Source organism: Kwoniella shivajii, chromosome 6, assembly GCF_035658355.1.
Source record: "Kwoniella shivajii chromosome 6, complete sequence".
NCBI lineage: Eukaryota > Fungi > Basidiomycota > Tremellomycetes > Tremellales > Cryptococcaceae > Kwoniella > Kwoniella shivajii.
The window spans coordinates 453,600-479,409 of NC_085913.1; the positions used below are offsets into that span (position 1 = coordinate 453,600).

At 41.5% G+C, this 25,810-nt stretch overlaps 11 protein-coding genes across 11 annotated transcripts; 5 read left to right on the forward strand and 6 right to left on the reverse strand.

Annotated features, from left to right (window-relative positions):
• Positions 1 to 135: 135 nt before the first annotated feature.
• IL334_004657 (uncharacterized protein) lies at positions 136 to 2,560 on the reverse strand (the record flags this gene model as incomplete). The annotated part of the gene is made up of 9 exons (XM_062936374.1): positions 136 to 213; positions 286 to 309; positions 379 to 459; positions 562 to 933; positions 1,001 to 1,643; positions 1,729 to 1,855; positions 1,918 to 2,021; positions 2,079 to 2,103; positions 2,182 to 2,560. The coding sequence occupies 9 exons, from the start codon at positions 2,558 to 2,560 to the stop codon at positions 136 to 138; spliced, it is 1,833 nt and encodes a 610-aa protein (XP_062792425.1).
• Positions 2,561 to 3,038: 478 nt separating this feature from the next.
• On the reverse strand, positions 3,039 to 4,108 carry IL334_004658 (uncharacterized protein; the record flags this gene model as incomplete). The annotated part of the gene is made up of 3 exons (XM_062936375.1): positions 3,039 to 3,241; positions 3,309 to 3,789; positions 3,875 to 4,108. The coding sequence occupies 3 exons, from the start codon at positions 4,106 to 4,108 to the stop codon at positions 3,039 to 3,041; spliced, it is 918 nt and encodes a 305-aa protein (XP_062792426.1).
• A 432-nt stretch (positions 4,109 to 4,540) lies between these two features.
• Positions 4,541 to 8,324, forward strand: IL334_004659 (uncharacterized protein; the record flags this gene model as incomplete). Its single annotated transcript, XM_062936376.1, has 14 exons — positions 4,541 to 4,562; positions 4,616 to 4,807; positions 4,875 to 5,073; positions 5,136 to 5,274; positions 5,340 to 5,716; positions 5,771 to 6,050; positions 6,110 to 6,304; positions 6,357 to 6,619; positions 6,678 to 7,115; positions 7,178 to 7,391; positions 7,451 to 7,538; positions 7,608 to 7,726; positions 7,790 to 8,191; positions 8,277 to 8,324. 14 exons carry the CDS (start codon positions 4,541 to 4,543, stop codon positions 8,322 to 8,324), a joined length of 2,976 nt encoding a protein of 991 aa, XP_062792427.1.
• Positions 8,325 to 8,806: 482 nt separating this feature from the next.
• IL334_004660 (uncharacterized protein) lies at positions 8,807 to 11,289 on the forward strand (the record flags this gene model as incomplete). Its single annotated transcript, XM_062936377.1, has 12 exons — positions 8,807 to 8,830; positions 8,888 to 8,983; positions 9,042 to 9,163; positions 9,269 to 9,624; positions 9,706 to 9,908; positions 10,009 to 10,355; positions 10,447 to 10,543; positions 10,621 to 10,715; positions 10,794 to 10,825; positions 10,887 to 10,946; positions 11,054 to 11,156; positions 11,232 to 11,289. 12 exons carry the CDS (start codon positions 8,807 to 8,809, stop codon positions 11,287 to 11,289), a joined length of 1,593 nt encoding a protein of 530 aa, XP_062792428.1.
• Positions 11,290 to 11,721: 432 nt separating this feature from the next.
• On the reverse strand, positions 11,722 to 11,985 carry IL334_004661 (uncharacterized protein; the record flags this gene model as incomplete). The annotated part of the gene is made up of 1 exon (XM_062936378.1): positions 11,722 to 11,985. One exon carries the CDS (start codon positions 11,983 to 11,985, stop codon positions 11,722 to 11,724), a length of 264 nt encoding a protein of 87 aa, XP_062792429.1.
• Positions 11,986 to 12,310: 325 nt separating this feature from the next.
• Positions 12,311 to 12,796, reverse strand: IL334_004662 (uncharacterized protein; the record flags this gene model as incomplete). Its single annotated transcript, XM_062936379.1, has 1 exon — positions 12,311 to 12,796. The coding sequence occupies one exon, from the start codon at positions 12,794 to 12,796 to the stop codon at positions 12,311 to 12,313; it is 486 nt and encodes a 161-aa protein (XP_062792430.1).
• Positions 12,797 to 14,130: 1,334 nt separating this feature from the next.
• On the reverse strand, positions 14,131 to 14,736 carry IL334_004663 (uncharacterized protein; the record flags this gene model as incomplete). Its single annotated transcript, XM_062936380.1, has 3 exons — positions 14,131 to 14,246; positions 14,321 to 14,569; positions 14,655 to 14,736. The coding sequence occupies 3 exons, from the start codon at positions 14,734 to 14,736 to the stop codon at positions 14,131 to 14,133; spliced, it is 447 nt and encodes a 148-aa protein (XP_062792431.1).
• Positions 14,737 to 15,480: 744 nt separating this feature from the next.
• IL334_004664 (uncharacterized protein) lies at positions 15,481 to 17,770 on the forward strand (the record flags this gene model as incomplete). Its single annotated transcript, XM_062936381.1, has 8 exons — positions 15,481 to 15,579; positions 15,637 to 15,685; positions 15,788 to 15,848; positions 15,961 to 15,980; positions 16,052 to 16,141; positions 16,258 to 16,823; positions 16,935 to 17,195; positions 17,363 to 17,770. The coding sequence occupies 8 exons, from the start codon at positions 15,481 to 15,483 to the stop codon at positions 17,768 to 17,770; spliced, it is 1,554 nt and encodes a 517-aa protein (XP_062792432.1).
• A 425-nt stretch (positions 17,771 to 18,195) lies between these two features.
• On the reverse strand, positions 18,196 to 19,604 carry IL334_004665 (uncharacterized protein; the record flags this gene model as incomplete). Its single annotated transcript, XM_062936382.1, has 5 exons — positions 18,196 to 18,613; positions 18,814 to 18,983; positions 19,073 to 19,080; positions 19,158 to 19,228; positions 19,393 to 19,604. 5 exons carry the CDS (start codon positions 19,602 to 19,604, stop codon positions 18,196 to 18,198), a joined length of 879 nt encoding a protein of 292 aa, XP_062792433.1.
• Positions 19,605 to 20,327: 723 nt separating this feature from the next.
• Positions 20,328 to 21,795, forward strand: IL334_004666 (uncharacterized protein; the record flags this gene model as incomplete). Its single annotated transcript, XM_062936383.1, has 5 exons — positions 20,328 to 20,442; positions 20,567 to 20,664; positions 20,737 to 20,817; positions 20,938 to 21,694; positions 21,764 to 21,795. The coding sequence occupies 5 exons, from the start codon at positions 20,328 to 20,330 to the stop codon at positions 21,793 to 21,795; spliced, it is 1,083 nt and encodes a 360-aa protein (XP_062792434.1).
• Positions 21,796 to 22,583: 788 nt separating this feature from the next.
• IL334_004667 (uncharacterized protein) lies at positions 22,584 to 25,248 on the forward strand (the record flags this gene model as incomplete). Its single annotated transcript, XM_062936384.1, has 6 exons — positions 22,584 to 22,645; positions 22,755 to 23,028; positions 23,144 to 23,972; positions 24,062 to 24,219; positions 24,293 to 24,725; positions 24,788 to 25,248. 6 exons carry the CDS (start codon positions 22,584 to 22,586, stop codon positions 25,246 to 25,248), a joined length of 2,217 nt encoding a protein of 738 aa, XP_062792435.1.
• Positions 25,249 to 25,810: the final 562 nt, after the last annotated feature.

Sequence of the window (25,810 nt, forward strand, 5' to 3'; positions counted from 1 at the left end):
ATAGTCCATTCTAACCTAGATTGCTAACTTTCGTAATCGACGAAGCTATCAGGTCAGCCCTGCGTTTTATATACCCTGCAAAATTTGCCCTCTTCATCTTGGAACGATTGATGTACATTTTTCTCGAGGCGATGCCTACAAATCTTCGCTGGCATCGACGTTCAAGATCAAGGCCTGGAAGAATCTGGTATATTCTATGATGGAATCTGCTTTCTGTATAGCGTTGCAAAGGCTCAAGTCAATAACATTCATGGAGGAGATTGCGATCAAGCCTTGGACACTTACGTTGCGCTCGTTGACAGTATGTTCCTGGACGAAGAAAAGCGTGTGAGTAAATACGGATCACATTTCCGAGATATATCGGGAACTTCTACTTACACCTTGACTGTCACCTTCCATAACATGTTCGTATCTGTATATGTTACGGGTAAGGTTCCAGTAAGCCTTGGTATCAGTATTCTGAAAATACAGCATAAGATTCAGGGTTAGCTGATCTGCACAAAACTCATTTGACTTGATACGGTCACAATGAAAAGAAGAGGAGCTCTGTAATACACTCACTCCTGTGGACATGAAAGGAGTCATAATCAATTGATCCTCCGCTTTTGTAACTAATTCTCCATTTTCACTGATTGCTTTCCTACTGGCCCATAAACCTCTACTTGTCCCAGCCAGGATTCTCCATGCTGGTGATTCAATGGACGAAGGACTGATGGGAGCAGGATTCAAACCTTGACCAAAGACCGAATCTAGATATACATGACCCTTGATGGAAGTACCATTAGGAGGAGACCAGAATTTACCGAAACCTGAAATAGACAGATCAAGCGTCTTTGCACGTTTCTCAATGATAGAGTAGATATGACTTTTGGTAGCATCGATGGAAGATGATACGTCAATCCTATAGTTGACTGAGGAGCTCACTAACTCAGGCTGACCGATTGACGTTAACAATCAAGTCATTTCTTTTGCAAAGACATAATAACAAAAAGAAACTTACCAAAGAGTTGATTTTCGCACCTCCATATATAACATCTATAGCTTGTGTGGTAGTCAACAATGCTTCAGCATGATTACCCATTCCTGAACCAGCGGGGCTATCGACTTGTAAACCCAGATTATCTTTAATGAACAGTTCAGGTATCTGCTCAAAGCTCTTTTGATCACCTTTGATAGCTTTCCTAACTTTCCCCTTCAGTTCCTCTGGTAAAGTGGAATCTGAACCTGAAGTCGTGAAACTTGAAGCACATTTGAGGAAGCCCCAGATCGGTGAATCTTTCTTTAGAGTTGGAGAAAACGGATTATCTTCTAAATCAGATAACAATTTTGATAATATTCCTATACCTGTATGTTTAGGTGGAACAGATGAATGTCCGCCTAAAGTCGATACGGTCAAATTCAAATTGAAAGCTCCTTTTTCAGCTGTTGCTATTAATCCATAAGTTTGATTCCACACTTTATCGATATAACCACCTTCATCAATTAATAAGGCCATAGAATTAGGACCGTACTTATCCTCTAGCCATTTAGATATGGCTGGAGCTCCGTTTGGCCCTCCGATCTCTTCATCAAATCCGAATCCGAGTATGACTGTCCGGCGAGGTTGAAAGGTTGATGTTGATAATAAGAGCTCTATAGCGGCCCTATTCGTTATAGGCAGAGGATTCATGATCAATATCAATTCCGGCTTCTTATTCAGATCAGCCAAAATAAGGAGACCCAACTTACATGATGGAAGTGAGAGTTGCTTTGTCATCCTCACTGCCTCTGCCCCAGATGTATTCTCCGTCATACTCAGCTCCGAAGGGATCATGGGACCATTGGTTTCTGGTATCAGGCAAAACAGGCACCACATCTAATAGAAGTTTGATAAATTAGCAGACATACAAGCCAAGAACCCTGACTGTACAACTTTACCTTGATGAGCGTTCAACACAACTGGTTGTAGCGAAGTATCACTGCCTATCCATTCGTAGACTAATCCATAAGTGTTGACTTTAGTTCTTTTAAGTTGTTGATGGCTTTCATTCAGGACAATTCAGCTCAGGCCAGTGAAAACTTAAGAGGGCAAAGCTCACACATTCGGATATGTATCTTCTAGATCTTCTCATTTGAAGGAATCGAAGGAAAACCAATGTTAGCCGGACAGACGCGGATGGTGATAGTGGGATCCTCACGAACATTGATGGAACTTATTGAATATCTTCCATCTCTCATCTACTTCTGGTAAATCCATATCATCATACACCTGAGTAGGAATTCTGACAGCGCCCTGATGCCATTTGATGATTCTATCTTTGTGATCCCACACAGTCGAAGTATTGTATATTTCGAAAGATGGTAGTATAGGTTCAGCTTGTTCGCATGATTTGTCTGAGATCCCGTTCTTGCCTTTGACGAGTCGATCAGTGACCAGTCTATAAATACCAGACGAAGGTAAGATGACCGTGAACAGAACACCTAACGCTACGAGGGCGATTGCTGCAGATCTGGAAAGTCGGGAATAAGATGCCTTTCGGGATGGCATCAACACAGCCGGTTCGGGCGCTTTGTGACTCATTCTGCTGCGTCAAAAGTTTCTTTCTGCTCTCCGGTCAATTGCTACAAATTGTGCAACAAAGCGATCAGCAATGCATCAAATGTCAATCTTGATGCTTTCTGTATCACTCATAGTGTCAACTTGCATCTTGCCCACGTTGGTGATAGCAATTAATGTTGCCCACATGCTACCTGTTCGCCTTAATCCGTCATTCCGTCATCCCTTCGGGGTATATGTACCTGATCCAAAAATAACCTTGGGACCATTATTATTTCAGATACTCTAACATTGCGGTAACCCACCAGTTCAGTTAATGATTTCTACCTGTGGAAGCGTCAAAAGCACGACCGCTTTTGCTCACATGCCACTTAGTATTTACAGCAAAATTCGGTTCTACATTCGACACTGTGGCGATTAAACCGTATGCATATTCAAGTGAACTACATGGACATTGGATCCAATCATCCGAGTCCCGCTAATTACGGAGTATTTGTATATATTATCGACCCAATTGAGCTTTAACGGTATCTGATAATCTTGATTTGACTCTGGGAGCTATTGACCCATTCAGAGCTGCTGACCAGCTTGCGATCTGAATAGCTTGTTCTGTTGATCTAGCCGGTATAGTAGATAATATAGGAATAGGTGATGTTGGGAATGCGGAAGTAGAAGATGTTTGTCTGATAGACGAAGATTTACGGGCTATAACAATTTTCGAATTAGCTTATTGTATGTCATGAATAGTACATGTAGGTAAGCTTAGACTTACGATGACCTAATCCAGTACTAAAGATACCATTACCTTGAGACTGAATGACAAGTGGGTTTTTACCAAATAACCCTTGTTCCGAATGGTCCATTACATCCAAAGTCAATTGTCTTCTAGGTAGCATTACTCTCTTCTCTCTTGAATTGACATTGATCCCCACATCCCTTGATTTTCTATCTTTACCACCTGCACTTCTTCCTTTTCCTTGCCCGGGTCGACTTCTCTGTTGAGAATTGTTCTCGCGACGTTGACGTCGGGCTACATCCGGAGGTAACGCGGAATCCACCACATCCATAGAGACACCTTTCAAAGCTCGTCTTGATCTTGGTGCGGATGAAGACGACCGTCGTGATTCAGGAGTAGAAGTCGAAGTAAGATCTGAACCAGAGAAGAAATCTGCTTCTTGTGATGAGGAATTAAAAACCTCCTTTTGCGGCCGAGGGACTAGAGTAATACGACCAGATCTTTTGTTGTCATGTCTCTGCTCACGCGGTAAAAAATCGTTGAACAGTCAGCAAGCCAAAAGAGGATAATTTGCTTCTACATTCATGATAAGCAGAACATACAGGTTTTTTCTCATTATCTTGGACCAGATCCCTTTTACCGGAAGCTGAGATATTGATCTTCAGATCTGCAGGTAATACACGCTGCCTATTTTGCGTCTTGAAACCCAGTGCTTCGGCTGAACTCGGTGTAGGGGGTAAGTCAGCGGAATTGAAGGAAGAAATCGAGGTGTGAAGAGTTCGGAAGTTGGCTGATCGTGCTGACCGGAGTAACAGAGTTGCTGCACGAAACGACATTTCGCTACCGATGCTTTGTCTAGAGTTGAAGACGTGCTTGATGCTCTGAATGATGTATAATCTTGTATGATCTGTTGGAATATATATATATCTATGCATATGCTGATAGAGGATCATTCATTCACAGTGGTCGCTATGGTGGTGATATTTCCCCCAACTTTCTGGGATAAAAGGGAATAAAAGTCACTCATTTATTTTTATCGAAAAGTGCCACATTCACAACTGTCTAATAATACTGTCTCTCTCTCTTCTGTTGAAACCTCTCTTGTGCTTGCTAGTTGCAACAATATCAAATCATCTCTGTACATGGCTACTGTCCATTTGATCGGTTGTTCATTCTTCTATCACAAAAACCTCGAGCACGCCCTCACAGCTCAAGGATAATCCTATACTGCGCGAAAATCAACCTTCTCCATCTTTATTTTGCTCATCATGTCAACGGAAGATTACGATGGTAAGTTGATTTGCTTCTCTCAATGTTGCCAGTTGACCTGACACATTCTTCAGAGTTTGGTAATTACATTGGTGGAGATCTCGAATCCGATGACGATTCCGATGTGGAGATTGCGCCATCTGCCCCTTCAGCGTCTGGACCTTCTGGGCCTTCGCAAAGTTACGCGCCATTAGAAGGATTAGAAGATGAGGATGAGGATATGGATGAAGACACGGGGATGGAGATGACTTTGCATGGTGTTGATGGCAAGTTCACTTTTACATTGGTCTAACATCGAACGAACATCCCAGCTGATAGTGACGTGAAACGCAGGCACAGCAGGGAACCAGGTGATTCTACATGAGGATAAGAAGTACTATGCAACAGCAGAAGAGACTTATGGAGCAGATGTAGAAGCCATGGTTCAAGAAGAAGATGCGCAACCTTTATCTGAACCTATAGTAGCTCCTATAAAAGTCAAAGCTTTCACACTGCAAGAAAAGGGTCTACCAGAAACTAGATTTGATAGAAAGTGAGCTCGATCCCTCGTCAAAAAGAAAAATCATGCAGCTAAATTTGATCGATATTTTGCAGTTTTATGATTGATCTTATGAATTATCCAGATATGATCAGAAACGTCATGGTTGCTGGACATATTCATCATGGAAAGACATCATTATTAGATATGCTGGTATTCGAGACTCATAAAATGACGTATGATGTTGATAAACCCGTAAGCTCGACCGTTCAATATCGTTTCTTTTGCATCATCGTTTTTGACAAAGCAGTATAAAATAGGTCCGCTACACTGATACTCACACCCTCACTCGATCTCGAGAAATTTCCATCAAGTCAGGACCCATGTCGCTAGTATTACAAAACTCAAAAGGCAAATCTAGTTTAGTGAATATCATCGACACGCCAGGACATGTAAATTTCGTTGATGAGGTAGCTTCTATCGGTCGACTTGTGGATGGTGTAGTACTCGTCGTAGATGTTGTCGAAGGTGTCATGCACGGAACAGAGCAAATCATTCGACATGCTATGCAGGAGAAATTGAAAATAGTTCTGGTGGTGAACAAAATGGATAGATTGATCTTGGAGTTGAGATTACCACCAAGTGAAGCTTTCTTCAAAATCAAACATACAATCGAGGAGGTGAACTCTATTATAGCGTGAGTCCCACGTATTTGTCCTTTACAAAAGCGTAACTGACACTTCACGAACAGCTCTATCGATCCAGACGATTCTTACCGACTATCACCTGAACGAGGAAACGTTGCGTTTGCTTCCACTCAAATGGGATGGTGTTTCACTCTTCGGACTTTCGCTGCCATGTATTCGGATACATTCGGTTCCTTCGATATTGATGAATTTGCTTTAAGGCTATGGGGCAATATCTACTTTGATGGCGAAAAGAGAAAGTTCACGCGTAAACCCGTAGATGTGGAATCAAAGAGATCTTTCGTACATTTCATCTTGGAACCACTATATAAACTTTACACACAGGTAAGTATTCACTCCCAAGTAAGAGCATTTACTGATTGGTGTATATTTGGGGTGTATAGGTATTAAGTGAGGATTCAGAGACTCTGAAAGAAACCTTAGCGGATCTGAGGATAACACTAAAACCTTCCGCTTACAAGATGGATGTCAGACCTTTACTGAAAGTGGTATTGGAGGCTTTCTTTGGACCTTCAATAGGATTGGTAGATATGATAACGGAGTTTGTCCCTTCACCGGTAGCAAATGCGGAAGAAAAGGTAAGATAGTATTCGCATATTGAATCATGCGAAAGCTAACTTCATTCCGCAGATACGGCACACCTACACCGGCCCTTTGACGTCTGACCTTGCTGATTCAATGGTCAAGTGTGACTCTCAAGGCCCCACCGTAGTGCATGTTGCCAAGCTTTATCATACAACAGACGCCGAGACTTTCAGAGCGTTTGGAAGAGTTATGAGCGGAACTGTAAGGGTCGGACAATCTGTAAAAGTATTAGGGGAGGGCTATTCGCTTGAAGACGAGGAAGATATGGTATCTGCCGTAGTAGAGGGTGTCTTGATCGACGAATCAAGGTGAACAACTATATTATGGGAAAGGCGTCGAGATATAGAAGCTGACGTCTATGAACAGGTACACATTGGACATCGAGAAAGCTTCTGCTGGTAATTTAGTTTTACTCTCTGGTGTAGATGCGTCAATATCAAAAACCGCTACGATAGTCTCAAAAGGCATTGAAGACGACCTGTATATCTTCCGACCAATCAAACACATCACAAATTCTGTGCTAAAGGTTGCCGTTGAACCAATCTCACCATCAGAATTACCTAAAATGTTAGAAGGGTTGAGGAAGATCAACAAGTCATATCCTCTGGTAACCACCAAAGTTGAAGAATCAGGTGAACACATAATTCTCGGTACGGGAGAGCTGTACATGGATTGTGTCTTACACGACCTTCGAAAATTGTTCTCGGAGATCGAAATCAAAGTATCAGATCCTGTCACTAAATTCTGTGAGACTGTGGTGGAAACTTCTGCCTTGAAATGTTATGCTGAAACTCCTAACAAAAAGTACGTTATTGCATTCCTTTCTCGGTCAATACATAACAACTGACAAATTATCGATTCTACAGAAATAAACTCACCATGATCTCTGAACCTCTCGAAACTGGAATTGCAAATGACATTGAATCCGGAAAGGTATCAATGCGGATGACCAATAAGGAAAGAGGAAAATTCTTTGAAAGCAAATATCAGTGGGATTTGTTAGCTTCTAGGAATATATGGGCATTCGGTCCTGAGGAGAATGGTGCGAACGTTTTGATTAATGACACATTGCCTTCTGAGGTGAGTTTCCAAGATCTATTGGGCCATGCATCATGAGCTTAACATCGATATTTTATTAGGTTGACACAAAACTATTGAGCAGCGTAAGAGAGAGCGTCAAACAAGGTTTCCAATGGGGAACCAGGGAAGGACCACTGTGTGATGAACGTAAGTCAGCTTGGCTATCGACGTTTGCAAATGCGGAGCTGATTGATTGAGACGCTTCTTGCCATCCAGCTATTCGAGGCGTCAAATTCAGGATTCTCGATGCGAATTTAGCACCAGAGCCAATATATCGTGGTGGAGGTCAAATCATTCCGACTGCTCGAAGAGTATGCTATTCATCATTCCTTCTTGTGAGTTAAGATCGTCTCTCTATCGTCGCAGAGTTCGGGGACTGATCAGGTTGATCGTGCTAGGCGACACCCCGTCTTCTCGAACCTGTCTACTACGTCGAGGTTCAAGCGCCAGCAGATTGTGTAGCAGCGGTGTATACTGTTTTATCACGTCGAAGAGGTCATGTGACTCGAGATATACCCAAACCCGGCTCACCTCTATATACAGTCAAAGCTCACATACCCGTGCTAGACGCCAACGGGTTCGAAACTGATCTGAGAACAGCTACGATGGGTCAAGCATTTGTACAAATGTCCTTTGACCATTGGTCAGTCGTTCCTGGAGATCCAACTGATTCTTCAATCCAACTTCGACCTTTGGAGCCTGCAACAGGTCAATCATTAGCTAGAGATTTAGTATTGAAAACTAGAAGAAGAAAGGGTCTGAGTGATAGTATCGCAGTTGCCAAGTATCTGGAAGATGAGGTGAGTATAGCATATCATTCTCAGCTTCTTGCCAAATTTGGTCGATGTATTTTGGGCACAGGCTGACTTGTCGTGTTGTACATAGACTATCATCGCTATAAGTGCGTCGGGTAATGCCGATCTGCTAGGTTAAAATTATAAAGGTGAAGAATGAGGGATTTTATCAAAAAACGTCGATTAGAAGACGCAGACTATCGTTGCATATGCATGCATCAATTAGCAAACAGTCATGTGTAGTCATTAGCTGTCCACACCCTGTCTTGTTCTTGTTCATGAGGCTAGTACTATTCCTAATGAATCAATATCAGTCTCAGTATCTGGAACTCTCGCTAAACGCCGCCAGAAACAATGTGATCGGTATTCGAGTGGTCGTCACTCGCGTTTATCTCTAGGTCGTCATCGTGAACGCCGGCGTGTAAATTGGTCGTCACCAAGACACATGCTTATCAATCAATCGAGCATGACGACCTTCATGTTACTCACTTTGTGTTCAGCTAGCAGACGTATATATAGGAGCCTAAAATGGGTGTGATATCTGCTGGGTAGACGGAACTGTATTGTGTGTATACGCATGTCGACTAGCGAGTAAAGCTGTAACGGACTGTACAACAGGATATGATGGAGACGATAAGGGACTCGGTAAGTCAACATATGGAATGAAACGCAGTGAATATCTTGGTTGATTGGATGCTTCAGTCCTTTGGATTATTGCTTCGAATTGTGACCAGACCTCATCGTCTGTCTTATATCGAAGAACGAAATGACTTTGTTACACCGAAACTCGATCGATCGGTGAATTTCATCCATACAGCACGATAGTGATTGGTCTCGCTGATTGAATCGGATTTAGGCAAACGGGTCTGCGGAGAACACGAGTGTTGATCAATCGTCTTGTAACAATACATCTCCTGATACTAGTACCGAGATCGTGACATGGTATGCTGATAACGATAATGAGAATCCAAGGAATTGGTGAATTATTTATCCCATCTTTTCAAGTCAAGACATGCGAGAAGTTTAGCACGACATTTTGTTTGTTGAAGCATATACTGACTGCTTCACTGTTATTTCCATTAGGTCACTGTTCAAGAAATCATATGTAACATCATTGATAATGTTATTGACATCAACTGTATATCTTGGATCAGCGATCTATGCACCTGCTTCGGAAAGTGCATCTGAATTCTTCAATATATCAACGACAGTCAGTTCTTTGGGTGTATCACTTTTCGTAGCTGGATATGGTATTGGTCCGCTTTTCTTGAGTGGTATAACGGAAATTCCAATTATAGGTAGAACTCCAATTTATATAATTACTTTAGTTATTTTTTTGATTGTACAAATCCTTACTGCTACAGTGAACAATTTCGCTGGATTTTGTATATTAAGATTTATAGCTGGTTTTATGGGTTCTCCGGCTCTTGCTTCAGGAGGTGAGTTCTCTATATCCTTATATTTTGGCATTACCAACTACTGAAAGATGAGTTTGATGTATTGATGGGATCTATGTACAGGCGCATCACTAGACGATATGTTTCCAGCTCATAAATTGGCTTATTCAATGGGATTATGGGGTTTATCAGCCGAAGCAGCACCGGCTTTAGCACCTATAGTATCAAGTTTCGCTGTCGAAGCTAAAGGTTGGACATGGGCATTTTGGGAAATGACTTTCTTGTCAGGTTTTTGTTTGATCGTTCTTTTCTTCACTTTACCAGAAGTAAGTTTATGAGGATATCTCGTTCGTTCTCCCTTATGATCTTTTCTGATCTAATTCATGTCATCGCCACTTGCTCACTGATTTAAATCACCTACGATAGACATCTCCCGATACGATATTATTACGAAGAGCTCAACGAATTCGACTTAAAACTGGAAATTCCAAATATCAATCTGAATCTGAAATAACGCATTCATCATTATCCTTCTCCGATATCTTGTTCAAATCCCTCCTACGTCCTCTCTCGTTGACATTTACAGAACCTATTATCATCGCCATCAATCTTTATATCGGATTAGTATATGCCACTCTCTATAGTTTTTTCGAGAGTTTCCCTTTACTTTATGAAGACGGTTATGGATGGGATCTGGGTATATCCACTTTACCTTTTGCAGCTTTATTCATAGGTTCTTTCCTTGGTTTCACGATATATTGTACATGGAATTGGTAAGTCTCCTACTGCACCACTGACAATACGTCAATATCGCAAATTTTTTCGAGAGGGAAAAGCTGACCAGGTCGAATCCACATAACGTAGGATATACATTGATAAGCCCTATGACCCGAAAGAAACTTCGATGTCTCTTCCTGAAACTCGTCTTCCCCTGGCATTGTTTGGAGCCTTTTGCTTTCCTGTGAGTTGCGAGATTTCAACTTCCCTTCCTGCAACAATTGGGAACTTGTAATTTGGACTAAGCAGTTCCAATCATAGGTATGTATCTTCTTGCTCGCATGGACAGCTGTGAGAACACATTGGATCGTCCCTATCTCAGCTGGAATACCGTTTGGCATAGGATCTACCTTAGTGTGAGTATGCTGATTTATAAAGCTCAAACCTTCCAGCAGAGTAGGAGCGCTGACCAAAGCAATGTCTTCACCAATCAGGTTCAATCCCTTTCTGACGTATCTGCCGTATGGTGAGGAATCTCTTGCAAACGTTTCGTGGACCGAACACTTAGTGAATTCTTCTTCCTCTAGCATACCCCCAATATGCGGCATCGGCATTGGCGTCAAATGACTTCTTCAGATCAATGATGGGTGAGTCTAAACATGGAGATCTCAATCCATACGTATACTTCCCTTCACTAACAAGTGACGATTCGAACGAGTTACTATATTGACATGGGTTGACGCTCCATTTATAGGTGCCGGAATGCCCGTTGTCGCTCATCCGTTATTTGGAAATCTCGGAATAGACTGGGGAAATACTTTGATTGGTATCTTGACAGTTTGCATGATACCCATACCGTGAGTATATCATCCGACTTCATGATGATGACAGTTTACAATAAAAGTGAGATTCTGATTGATCGGTCTACGTAGATTCGCTTTATATCGTGCGGGACCGTGGCTGAGAAGACGGAGCAAGATCGCTCTTTAGTACGAGACGATAAGAGTCGCGAACTGGCTGGATCTGGGCTGCATACTACTTCACTACAAATCCAATATAGATCATAACGGAATTTGGAAAGGATACCAAGAACAGAATACACATGTCATTTATTTCACATGATTCAGAGAGTACTGTAAGTTAGGATTCATGTATCTCTTGTAACGGAGATTGCCAAAATGAACAAAGTGCAATCACAATGATCTGGAGGGTGTAAATTGTGGCAAGGTTACGTTTGAACAATACTTCAACCACAATCGATCAGGACACCATAATCCATTGTGATCCATAAACGTCCAACTTTCGCTTTCGATTGTTTAACCTTGAATGGCAGCATTCACTATTTCTCTCATACAGAATGAACACATAATGACAAGACGCTACCGAATTATCTTATCCATCTCCATATGCACAAACCCAATTTCAGCCAAGATACAAAACCAGGTTCTCAATCAAAGTATCTTCTTCCTGTGCTCTCTGAGCTATCTTCGGCGGTAATTGTAATCCAGGATTGATATCTCTTTGTAGTGGTAATTCGTACAAGCTTGATACGGGAGAAGGTGATTCGATTGCCCGAGGTTGTTCTTTGTCAAATTGGGTCAATCCTCTTCGGCGGAGATAACCTAGTCCCAATGACGAGGAGAGAGCGAACGTACCCCAGAAAAAGGAATAACGGCGAATAGTCATTGTGCAGAGTTCGGTTTAGGTAGGAGAAGATGTGAATTCTGACGATGATGAGAAACGGATAGTTGATTCGGTCTAGATCTTAATATATGAAATGAATGCTGGTTCCCATGGAACGAACAATTCACACCAATCACTTGCAACGTTTCTCGGCTGACTTATATACGTCAAGGCAAGACAAAGGATGATTGGTTATATGCCATACTACGTCAATGTAGACGACAGAATGATGAGTTAATCAAAGGACGCCTTCGGGTCTCAAGGGACATACTTTGAAATTGGAACGTGTTTCTGGTTTTGATTCCAATAATGACGACTCAGGTCGCCTTTACACGCAGTGTTGAATGATCATAAATGTAGCTTCTGCTATTCTTCCGATAACACCTTCTTCACCATCTCTGAGTGTGAGAATATCAGACCTTGATAGGAGATCAATAGAAATCTCATCTTCGCACTTTATATTTCCAGGTAGGCTATTCGTATCCCACTTTACGATAGGATTACCTTTTCGATTGATCAAAGCGGTATTTTCATTCTTGACTGATTTCTTCTCACATTCAGATTTCGATAAAAGTATATGATGTGTAATTTCTTCTTCGGGACCTGTTCCCCACGCACTGACATTTCGAGTCAAAGTGAAAGTAGGTATATTGGAATGTGTGAACACAGCGGACCATCGACCGATTTTAAATCTCGTTCCCTTGATCGTACAACTGTGAGTATAGAGATAAGTAATTAAAACAGCCAGACTAGCTGTAGTGGCCAGTACCACGGAAGTATCGGATGAAAGCATAAGAGTGCTGAAGTAAGGCATTGGATTGTGATATGATTTGAAGAGGCCACCTTCCAATCTCAAGTAAGCTTATATGGTAGATTTGGCTAATAATCTGAGAGAGGAGAAGTGCGATATGTGGGATTGGATCTTGCCTGGAAAAGAGCACATATACCTGTTCTGTGAATACCTTTACAATCTCAAAGCATATCATCGTCGAGTAGAACTCCAAGTCCAAGAAGAAAAGAAGTGACTGGAAAAAGTACCCTTTGATTTGGAAGTCCATCTCGGATTGTGATAAGCTCCAGGGGGAAAGTCAAAATCCTTTTATTAATTCGCGATATCTCATCACCGGGAAAACAAGTCACCAAAAGAGGGAGACTGTATGTTATGGGGGCGAGCAAACATGAAGGATGTTGAATGAAGAAATCGTCGAAACAGGTTCGTATTTGATGACCTGGAACCCTTTTGTTTCGTCCGACGATTTTGTGATACATGACCTGAGAGCAATAAAGGAGGGCAGGCCTGGCCTATAAAGTAGTCATCATGATGAGCAGAACCGTCAAAGGAGGAGAGTGGGCTCATGACGTACTATCTCTTTTCATCTACCATCGACTCAATCGAGAGTAATCAATAGTCATCTCAGCAAAAAGTGGCGATAAACATTCTCTGTGCACTCGCTTTGATGTTGGACGATACGTATATTCTTCCTTCTTCATTTATCATAAAGTACCAAGCTGATTTACCAACATGGAAGCTACAACCCGGCAACCAGCCTGGAAGACTAATATGAGTGAGCCCTAATTTCTTCTCGGTGAATTACAGAACGAGACCCTGAACCATGTTGTGAACAACTCGTTTCAAACATATCAGGTGTTCAACCTTCCATTGCAGAAAGTGAGCAAACCAACGAAGCTGACGTAGGCAGATTAAGAGGTGGTTGTCATGGATGTTTATCCGCCCTAGCTTGCGGTGTAAGTGATTTCCAATATAACAACAACAAGTCGATTTGTTAGTCGTGATTAAACCCGAGTATCGAAGTGAATCGCTAATCAGTTGAACATGTCCAGTGTTGTACCTTCCTATTTTGCGACGTGAGTACCCTGCTCCTCAGAACAGGTTAGTATTTGCTGACCATGATTGGTTTCAGTGGTGTTGTTGTTAAGGCTCAGCATTGTCACTTTCGTGTCACAGTCCAGGTTAGCTTATTGATCAGGATTGTACCATACCTTTGCTTGGACGTAGCCCAATCGCTAAAGTTGCAATCCGAAAGAATCACAGAATGAGATGTGAGATCTGGGTATATGTCATTATATACTGTACTATGCTATGCGAATGCTATTTATCAACTCGTGTCACTGGGAAGGTCAAGTCAATTAGGAATCTGAACATCTTCTTTTGTTTCTATTTGGGAATGGTGTTGTAGGTAGTTGAGGTGGTTCTTTTATAGTTTCGTTATTTCCCAATTCAGTTTCGTCCGTTACTCTTAGTTCTGAATACAGAAGATCCATGTCATCAGCACTGCAATCTTCCCTTTCTGATTGGTCGATAAGAGGATTTACTCACTCCATGTACCATCCTGATCTTGAACACCTTGAACGACGTTTTGCCTTAAGAATTTAGCGGCTTCATTCCATTCTTGTATTCTCTGTTGAATTTCATCTTCTTTCACTTTATCTTGCTCTATTATAGGGTCAAACGAAGCTTTGGATGGTGTTGATAATTCTGCTGAACCAGGCGAAGGCGGTGTTAGAGAAGGTGAAGAAAAAGTTTGTCGTAAAACTGATAACATCTGTACATGTCTTATTGGATCGCCTACATGTTCGTGCAACGGACGTCAGCCACCGACAAGTACAAGACACACGAACATCCAGCTCAGTCTGCAGGTGATTTCACTCACCTTGGAACGTTATTCTAGACGCTCGAAGCATAGATCGATATGCTGATCTTGCTGCTGGTTTCAATGACGCAGGAAAAGACATGATAGAGAATGATGGTTATCTCTGTTATAAATTGGCAATGATTCAAGCTTCAGGTGACGGACGTCTGATAGTTCCTTTCTATTAGATTGATGCTGCGCTGGATAGCGAGGAGATGTCTATATCAAGATTGATTACTGTTCAAAGCACCATCGATAGATAACTTGCCGAAATCACAGAATCACAATATGAAAAAGTGAAATAATAGCGGACACCTCCACCTCTTTCAGGATGAAAAATCATATAATAAGGTTACTTACGTAATATTAATGTGACTAATGTTTATTGTAAATCGCGTGTCTGTGAATGGCTGCTGTGTTATTTATCAATAATATTAATAATTTATCATCGGGAAGGTGAGAATACGTACCATCTCCCTCACATAATAATCTCACGGGACTGCTAAAGGTCTTGGCAAACATTCAAACTCATCAGTATCACAAGCAGTGACATTCAGTGGTGCATTACAAGGCCAGACTCAAAGGCCCAGACACCATTTGATACCATACAAAAAGCAAAACATACAACCCCATCCCAATCCCTTCATTGCTTCTTCAGTCAAAGTGAAACGCCAATAAGTGAGATATGCGTTGATGTCACTTTAAGACTCAGCCATAACTACTCGGTCTTTCAATATCTCATATTCTAAATACTTGGACTCCATTATATATTGGTGATCTTCATCTCTTGACTTTAACCTCCAACCTCTTCATCATTTCCAATCTACCCATCTACATTCGAGACAAGATGAAGAACAATTCAATCACTCTCTACCTCGTATTTCTGGGTCTCACCTTGATCGTCAATGTTCAAGCGGCCATAACGGGCCAACAATACTGTAACAAGGTCAGCGATCTCCTTACTTCTACTACAGGCTTTGCTGATTTGCATCGAATTCATTAGTACATGTGCGTGACGGGTAAACATGATAATGTGAAGAATATAGATACATGTGAGTACGATGTATACAAACCTTTTTGCTGAAAAATACTATATTCCAAACCTAACTTTGTTGATGAGAATTGCTAAACAAGATACTTTGTTGTGTATGTAGATACACTTGAACCTCCAAGCGGGACAAACATCCCACAAAGTTCATTTGGATGGATAGCGATGTGAGTTCTGAGATTTTTCAAGTACTTCGGATGGGTTCGGATCGGATCCGAAAATCGAGGAAGGAAAGAAGGATATTGTACTGATTCACATTCAATCTGGATTTTCATTCAGTGGTTTCGGCAGTACCATGAGTGAGCAATATCCAACGTACATCCGATCGGAAGGTTAGAGTTGCTAATGCCAGATATCTGTCCATTTACAGTTAACAGTCCCATGGTGATAGTGTGGCCTAATTCAGATGGATCCATCACGCTCTCACAACGAAAAGCTACTAATCACGTAACTCCCACCGGTGAGTTTAACTTTCCAAGTCGATGTCCTAACGCAAGTCAACATACCTCGGGAGAAAGGATTGAATTTGTTTGGTCATCTATAAGGACTCTACATTCGCTTACAGGACGTGTTTAGTCGATTCAAATCCACCTCGAAAAGCATCTTTGGACACTTCATCATCATTCTCAGATAAAACCACAACATCAATAACGTTTACACTCCCATCATCTTCTAATACGAATAGTACTTCAATCATTTGGGCATATGGTACTAAGAATCCTGGAAGTTCATCTTCTTCATCAAGTTTTACCCAACATTTAGCGAGTGGAAATACTCAATTATCACTTTTGGCAACTCTGACAAATAACAATTCAAGCACATCAACGAACGGTGGTTCCAATTCCAGTTCCAATTCAACTTCAAATTCTAATTCCGGTGCTGGATCCGGTTCAGGATCAGGTATTATTGGTGGTACGAACAAAAAAGTGTTGATAGCACATGTCGTTTGTGGATCATTAGCTACAATGGCAATTCTTCCTATAGGTATCCTAGTCCCTAGAATCGCTAGAGCATTCACTATAGATAGATGGTGGTTCCCTCTCCATGGAGCTTTGAATGGGATAATCGCTTTTGGATTGATCACGGCTGCTTTCGCAATTGCTGTTTCCAAGTTCGAAGGTGGTTTCAATTCTACCCATCGAGTGAGTACTTTATTTGCATTTGCATTTGCATTTGCTATTTTGATACATAATGATCTAGCCGTGTAGAACAACACTGATTTCGAATTTGTTTTAACTTGTGAACTCGTCTAGAAACTCGGTTTGACTTTATTCATCTTAGCGTTAATCCAGACTCTTCTAGGAATATTGACACATTATTGGCAACCTAATCATAAATTTCAAACCTCAAGTGGAAGAGGTCCATCAAATTTCTTACATATAATCTTAGGTTTAACAATCGTAGGAATCGGATTTGGTACTGTATGGAAAGGTATTCAAGAAGAATGGGGCCAATATTCAGGTTCTGGAAATCCTAATGTTGGTTGGAAAGTTGGATGGGGTTTGATCGTAGCTGTAAGTTCTAAGTATCATCGCCACGATTGAACAGAGAAGAGAGTGGTACAAGATCTAGGGGTTAAGAGGGAACACATATTCTTTCCACATTGATTCGCTATACGCTGTATATTGTCATTTTCCAATCAGTGGTTATCGGGACTGATCATCTCACTTCCTTGTTATAGATAACAGCAATAGCATATATCGGAGGATTGTATTTCCTTCCCAAACAACTGAAATTGGAAAACGAGAGACGTCAATGGGCATCGAATATCGGTCAAGGGAAATTACCTCCTTCGAACGGATCATTACCACCCCCTCCCCCTCCACCTAATCGTCCTTCTCATACAGCACAACAAACTCCACCCACTTCGCAATATTATAATCAGGCCAATCCCACCGTGCAGCGTGTGACTCAGCCCCAAAGTCAAGTACTCCCAACACCACAATCACAATCACAATCACAATCACAATCACAGCCAGAAACACGTTATGTACCTCCTCCACCACCTACCCATCCGAAAAGGAGATTACCTCCTCCTTTTACAGGTGAAAGACCGACAAGCAGTGAATATGAAATGTCACATCGATGATCTTTTGAATGGCCTGAGCTATTGTACTGATAGATGGGCGAAACGAGGGAAAACAGATTCCAGATTTTAATTTTAATTTCGCGATTAACTGAAATGCTTTCTGTATTTCTTTTGCTGCTTCGATAGATTACTCGATGAGGTGGCCGTCGGTGTAATGTAATTGGGATAATATGAATACTTGTACTTCTAATTCCGATTCAGATAGAGTGCCAAGATAACAAATAACAGATAACGTGACATGTAACGTTTCGTACATTAATTCGTTAAGATCAGATTCAACCCAAAAGAAACAGAAATGAGTGGATATTACAAACAAGATACCCAATAACATCTGATTCTACCTCGCCTCCCCGTCTGTTAAGACTGCTGATATCTCCCCCCTATGCGCTACTTACGTCTATTCCTTGAAATGTCGTACACTTGAGTTATTCGTCAATCACTATCGCGTCTCCAACACTCGCCCCTGCTCCACCACCTCCTGCTGTTGATGCTGGATTTGTCAACCTTGTTCTCTTGACTGCTCTTTCCCCTGGTCCACCCCCGCCATTCACTCCACGGTTGATTCCAGGTATTATACCATTCACTGACGGTCTGCTATTTCCCGCGGGTAAAAGTTGTACTGTACCTTCTTCATCCGATTCGGAATTGACTAAATCGATAGGATCTCTCGACGATATGGTTCGACGCGTACCTGCTATTTGAGCTGGTGGTATTGGCGCCAGTACAGGTGCAGGAGTTGATTGCGTTGTCGATGGTCTCGTAGTGGGACGTGGGCGAGTGCGCGATGATGAAGATGAGGATTTGGCTGGTATTGCTGCTGGGACGGGTTTAGGAGTAGCATATCTAGAATTGCAGTGGGTCAGCCCTCTCACGAATGCAGCTCATTGATCACGAGGAGAAACGAGAGACGAGGAAGAGGTGACATGGATGGCAGACGTTGATGGATGACTCCGCAGAGTATGGCAATGGACAGAATCTGTTGTGTCCCCACTTTTCTCCTCGCCGAAGCAGTCTCACACCAGTAGTAATCATGATTTACTCACAACTTTACCCACTCTCGAGCGGTAGCATCATGTTTCTTCCTATCCCTCTTATATTCTTGAGCTATTGCAGGTACCAGCGGATCTGAAGGGTTCGGATCGGTGAGTAAGGATGATAGGGATAAGACTACTTTGTAAAGGGATAAAGCGGGTGACCAAGCGTGTTTCAGTAACTTAACATGACAAGTCAGCTTATATGAACTAGTAATAAAGACTGTGACGAAAGGTCCTTCGACCTTGTAAAGTAATGCGAAAAACTTACGTCCAGGCCTAAAAAAGCGAGCATCAAACATCATCAGCGACTTGAACAGTAACAATCGAGGGTGATTTAGCCTTTTCGCACTCACATATCGCACCTGTACTTGATATATTACAATGATATACTTTAGTTATGAAATGTAGATGTGGTGGAGAGAATCTAGGAACAGTGTTAGCGAATGATTGATTAAGGATATTCTATCACAGCTCCCAATGGGACGGGTATCTCGAGAGGTGTTGAGTGATTTTTGCAGACAGCTGCTATTTGACCGTTCCTCGCAAGAAGGAGCCATCTTGCACTCAATCATCTATAGAGGGACTCACGGATAATCCTCTGGGATTTTGATTTCAACTTCGAATAAACCACCTTCGTATGGACTTCCAGAAGGTCCAGGTAATACAGCTTTCCATTGAAATATATTAGATTCATTAGGTTGTAATGCTATTGAACCTAGATTCTCTTTTGATAGATCTGCTATTTCTTTTTTGATCCTTTTGGAGGCCATACCTGGACCTGAGGCTGGACGAGGTGGCATCCTATCCAGCTAGATGAGGTGGATATACGAAAGTTGTGTTGTCGTTGAGTAGAGGTTACGAATGGACAATGGAAAGAAAGGATTCTTGACGAGAAGGACGTAAAAGGTGACGAGATGATAAGTTTACGAGGTTATCACGACGGTTCAAGTGGTCGTTGCCGCTAATTGTCAAAATGGAGGTGAGATGGACAGGTCAATAAGATTGAAAAATGAGTGGCGGATGAGCTGATGGAAGATAGTCCTTGAACGATTTCAGAGTACCTAAGGGAGCTGATTGGTTGAGACCGGTATTATCCCACCCCACACCGCTGTAATAGTCAGTTTGAGCCGATGATTCCTTCAGAATGACCAATGAGATGAAGCTGCTTGAAGTCGAAATTGTCCAAAGACAAATGAATTTCTAACTTTTTCTATTTGCAGAGGATGAGTGGACCATCAAAGACGCGTTCAGGGATTGAATTAGGGGGATTGAACATATATTATGTAATAAGTGCCACGTGGAGATGATCAACCTTAATAACATGATAAGCGGAGATGCTACCCTTTGTAAGTACGTATATATATTATATATATATATATATATATATATAAGCCACATTCCAATCTCAGCCGGGATACAACTTCATCATTCGTATTCCAACAATCATCGTCAAGTTTGACTTGAACATACTCATTGAGAGAAGTTCAACTCGACCTTGGACTAAAACGGGCCTTACATTCGATATGACTACGAATATACCTAAAGGGACATTCCCACTCTCTTTTTCATCTTCATTATCCTCACAATGGGGAAATAAGAAACGCAGAAGGGATGAAAATGAAATTGTTGCATTTCGATGTAAGCTCTAATCTTTTACTCCCATCTCCGCCTTTAGTCAACTCTGAAATCTGGAGGACACCCTGTTTTCACAATGAAAGCGATCATGAGAGATTCAGCTTACTAAATGATCGAGAACTTGTAGATAATTTCAAACCTGGATCTGTGAACGAACAAACTCCAGGAAGATATGATATCTCAGCTGGAATAGGTAATGGTGGAGAAGTAGTGTTCGATACTAGTGTGAGTCTACTTTGTAGCTGACTAACAAATTTCCGCTTGTCGCTGATTTTATGTCTGTATTTCGCACAACAGGGCGGTCAACAAGTATTCGACGTTAGAGAGGAATCTTCCAAGCCTAGAGAATGTGTATTGATATATAATGACGAGACCAAGGTGAGTATGTGTGACTTTTGAGACCTGCATTCTTATGGAGTAAAGAAGGGAGACACGAGTAGCTATGGCTTGCATGCATTCGAGATGCTCTCCAAGCTGATACCTACATTATTCATGTAGTCTTTTACTCTTCACCCACTCCCATCAACACTTCATCTAACCCTCAATCGTGCCACGAGGAACAAAGCAGCCTCAATATCATCTTCAACTAATTCAACTACCTCTTCAATTTCAGTACCATTATCAAAACCTAATACCAAACAAAGGGGCAAACACGATGGCGAAGAAAGTCAAAATCATGATTCATTTTCATCAGGCGATGGAAGAAATGAAGTTTCTTCTTTACTTGACGAGAATGTCGCCGCAGAAGACGATACACCTAGACCTAAAAAGAAAAGTCATCCTTCAACAATCGAACCTCCACCACCTCCCATATTACCCAGAGCAACAAAAAGTGGTAAAGGTTTACCAAGAAAGAAGCCAATGGAATCCGCACCTATACCTGTCTTGTCAGGACCTAGTTCCACTACCGCAAAGAAATCCAGTAAAGCAAAAGTTACCAAGAAAGTTACTCCAAAATCAATTGGACGAGGTAAAAAAGTCTCAACTACGAAAACGATCGAACCTGCTACGCCAACTAAATTCAAATCCGCTGAATATATAGAAGATTCAGATGAGGAGATAGCAGCTTCTGAATCAATTCAAGGAGACGCAGAAGGAGAAGAAGTAGATGAATTCGCTAATTTACTAGGTGAAAGTTTGGCTCAAGGTGATGCGTATGACAATGATGACGATGATGACGAAGAGGAGGAAGAGGAGAGTGACGACGATGAAGGCTTAGGTGGTGCCAGATTGGTCGTAGGTAGATCTGAGCCAGGTGAGTAAATGTTTCTCCTAGATATCGAGAACTGTGTGTGCCATTAAGCTGACGTCTGTATCGATACAGTTTTGGATGATGATGGTTCTGAATGGATCTAGCTGTACGAGTCTGCTTGTCACGACTGCTTGTCATTGTTACTTGTACTCTGATTTATCCATCTGTGTATGATATACCATATGTCTTTGTATTTGACCTTTTGTACACCTGTCCTTCTACTTGTAACATATTCATCCCATTTCATTTTGTATATATATATATATGCATCCCATCCCATGATATATAAAGTGGTGCCACTCCGGCGTTTATGTCAGCCGGAGCAATATAGAGAGGAATTACGTAACTACTGAGTTCTACAATATCAATCGAGTGGCGGGGAATGAAATGACAATAATGAAAATGACAAGAATATAGGAAGGAGGGAGAAGAGAGAGGTAGTATGGGAAGATTGCGATATGATCTATTCAATTAGAATAAATATATGCATGCATGTGCTCACTCATCATCACCATCATCATCGTATCACTCTTCATATCCATCATCTCCCACCTGAACAGTAGTATCATTGCTGTCGTTGTATTTATATAGATACAGTTCCAGAGTAAACGATTCTCCTGCTTGTCCTACTGGTTATTCACTTTCCGGATTCTCGGTCATCGGATCACTAAGTACTAGTCGAGTAGTCCTCAATCACACCGGACCGACCGAATAAAAGATCAAGCAATCGATCGTTGGTTCATTTTCTCATTTCAACCTCGAATCGAATAATCATCCCACTCGTATTTCACAAAAGCTCAATCGTTCACCAAATCCACTCAAGCCAATCAAACATTCAACATAAACGTACAAGTCAAAACACTTCATCAAGTACGATTCATAATATCTCAAGATGTCTGGTGCAGCCGTCACTTCTGGGGCCGTATTGAATTCAGGATGGTATACGAATGCTTAGTGAGTTCTTTTCTACTTTACTTTTTCAGTGTTTCCTCATTTTCCACTTCTCCTCTCTTGATCCCATGCATTTTTGATTCTACCATATTGATAAACACTGTCATCGCAGTTCCGGCCCATTCCGATCAGGTAGATTGAGAGCACCTTCTTTACTTCCAGGAGGTAGAAGACCTACCGTCATACCCGTACAACAGACTTTGGTTGTTGACGTTGCACACAATCATAATCACAACAATGAAGATAACGCAAATGTCAGAAGAAGGGAGACTATATTCGGTCCAGACGTGGGTGAAGACGACGAACCTGGGTGGACAGAAGATAAAGGTCAAGAGATTGGCGTCGAGAAGATCAAACAATGGGTAGAGAAAAGTAAGAATGAAGAGGTAAGTCTCCATCTATATAAGGGCAAGGGCTTGGGAAGGAGGCCAACCTATATACCACATTCAGTGTAAACACCATAGAGGAAACTCATGCTGACTGTTCTATTCACAAACACAGGGCCTTCACGCAACAACAACGCTCCAAGCACTTGTAAACCTTAAAAGGCCTACATTACTCTTGCAACAGCTTGAACAACCGATTTCTGATGAAGCAAGTGGTCGACCTTCCATTGAAAGTACAACCGAAGAAGAACAAGACATCACATTAGTATCTTCATCACCCATATCTATTTCAAGTCCTAGAAAACGAGCTTCGACAATTTCTACTACACCTTTACACACCTTAACATTCAAATATGATGCGACAACACCTCAAGTAAGGATTCAATTGGAGATTTATCCTTCTCCTCAACCCGAACTTGCTATTATAGAAGGTAAAGAATCGATTGTAGAAGATCATGAACCTAAAATCATTTATTCAGGTGTACATAATGGTGGATTTAATCAATCTTTCACTTTACCTCATACTTCTGCATTGGACTTAAGCTCAGCTATCATCCCTCAAGAAGAACAAGAACAGAATATGAAGAATGAAGCTGAATTACAGAATACAACTAACAACTCAAATGGTAATAATGGTACCACGTTATCCAACAGTCAAGTGCCGCCACCAGTGACTACTTCAAATGACGAAAATCAATCAAGATGGGGAAGAGGTTTATTCAGAAGGAACAGACAAGATGATTTGGAATCAGGTACAAATGGAATCGAAATGACAAACACAACAAATCGTCTCGATGAAAATGGTCAACCTATCAACCCTATCATCAACAATGAAAATGGGATAAATGACGTTCCAGGTCAACACCAAAACGAGGCTGAAAAGAAGAAAGAAAACGAAAGAGGTATGAGACTGTTGATCAGGATTGATGGTGTGGGAAACGAAGGTATGTCAGATATGCCCTTTCGAAAGATTTGCTCTTTCATTCGTCATTATTAAGCAGAGGACTGACCGGTCGCTTCTTTTGACACTTAGGTCAAGCATTACCACGAAAAAACGCTCAACTCACTCATATACTCATCAGTGGCACTTGGGCAGCTGAGAATACAGCTACTGCTTCAATCAATCCTGTTCAAGCCACATCTGCTGGTAAGAGAGTATGGGTCGTCAAAGTTGCTCGAAGAGAAGCTATTGTGAGTGAAATGAAAACCCCTTTTTCGTCCAGTCCGTTTTTATTCGAGCTAATCTTCTTCTTTTTCTAAATAGATTGGTTCACACACTTTCCTCCTCAAGGAAATATATGGACTTTCGTCAACCTCGACTACCTCGTCTTCCAATTCGCAATATCCACCAACCCAAGATGATCCATATGCATCCACACCGAATGAATGTATTGTCTGTTTGACTTCACCTCGAGATGTTGTCTTATTGCCTTGTCGACATCTGGTAGTCTGTAGAGACTGTGCGGTTGGAATGGTAGAATATGGTGCAGGAGGTAAAGTAGGTAGAAGAGAAGATGGAGAAACTGCAGGTGGAGCAGAAGCATCAAATGGTGGTACCGGCACCACTGCCGCGAATGGTGCAGGCACTACTGCAACCACTGCTGGACAACCGCAAGTCGCAGGCGGAACGACCACAACAGGAAGGGAGAGAAGAAAGAAGAAGGTCAAGGGATGGTATTGTCCCGTGTGTCGACAGCGTAAGCCTGAACTATACCTGAACATCCCACTTAAATATCAAGCTGACTTTTGATTATGATAGCATACACATCGTTGCTGCGATTAGCACTTCCTGAATCGGATAAACCATCCACAAACGAATTGAGCAGAGTACCGTCTCGAGCTGCATCAGTCCGAACTACCAGAACAGCCAGGTCAATGAGAGCACCTTCTATCGCACCTACGTTACCTGATGGAGCAGAAAGGATGCTTGATTCCTTGAGACCAGCCCATGCAGATGCAGATGTAGACGATATCGAGAGTGATAATGGCGATACCACTAGGATTAATGAAAGACCTCAATTCGTTTTGAGCGATGAAGGTAAACAAGAGACTGAACATGAAGAAAACGCCAACGTCAATGTACAAGTCAATCAAGTTGATCACTCATTTAATGGATTGGATCTAGCTCCACCTGTCAATACCACCCACAATCATCACGAACAGACGGAAACCAATGGAAGATCAAGTCTAGAAGGTAAAGGATGGAAACAAGTACCTTAGGATGTGTATCGATCCTTCTTATCCCTCGTTCCTCATCGAAGTCTACCGTCTGCCACAAATTACATTGGCAAATACTGGGTGTCAGTCATCCTGGTTTGTTTGTACTTCGTTGTTTTCTTTTTTCTTTCTTTTCTCTATGATCGAGTTCAGCAGATCTATCGCACCGATAATACTCAAATCGAAAAAAAAAAAAAAATCCAGGTCGCACCGTTTGTTTGTAGATTTAGTCATTTAGGTTGTAGATTTCTAGTTCTTTTTTTGGAAAAGCTTGAATATTTCGATTGTTTTTCTCTTGTATGAAAAATTGTGCTACTGAAATTGAATGAATGGTCGATCTCGAATAACATACGCCGCGAAATCGATTCGAATTGACGATTGACGGATGACAATTACATGGAGACTGAATTGGATGTAAATGCACAAATTCGTTTTGTTTGCCCAAGTCGAGTCATCAAATATAACTAATTCATTTTCATTCATATGTATATGCCTATATATATATATATATATACTGATAGTTTATGTATTCATTTCCAAGATCGTTCGTTAATCATCAGACCAT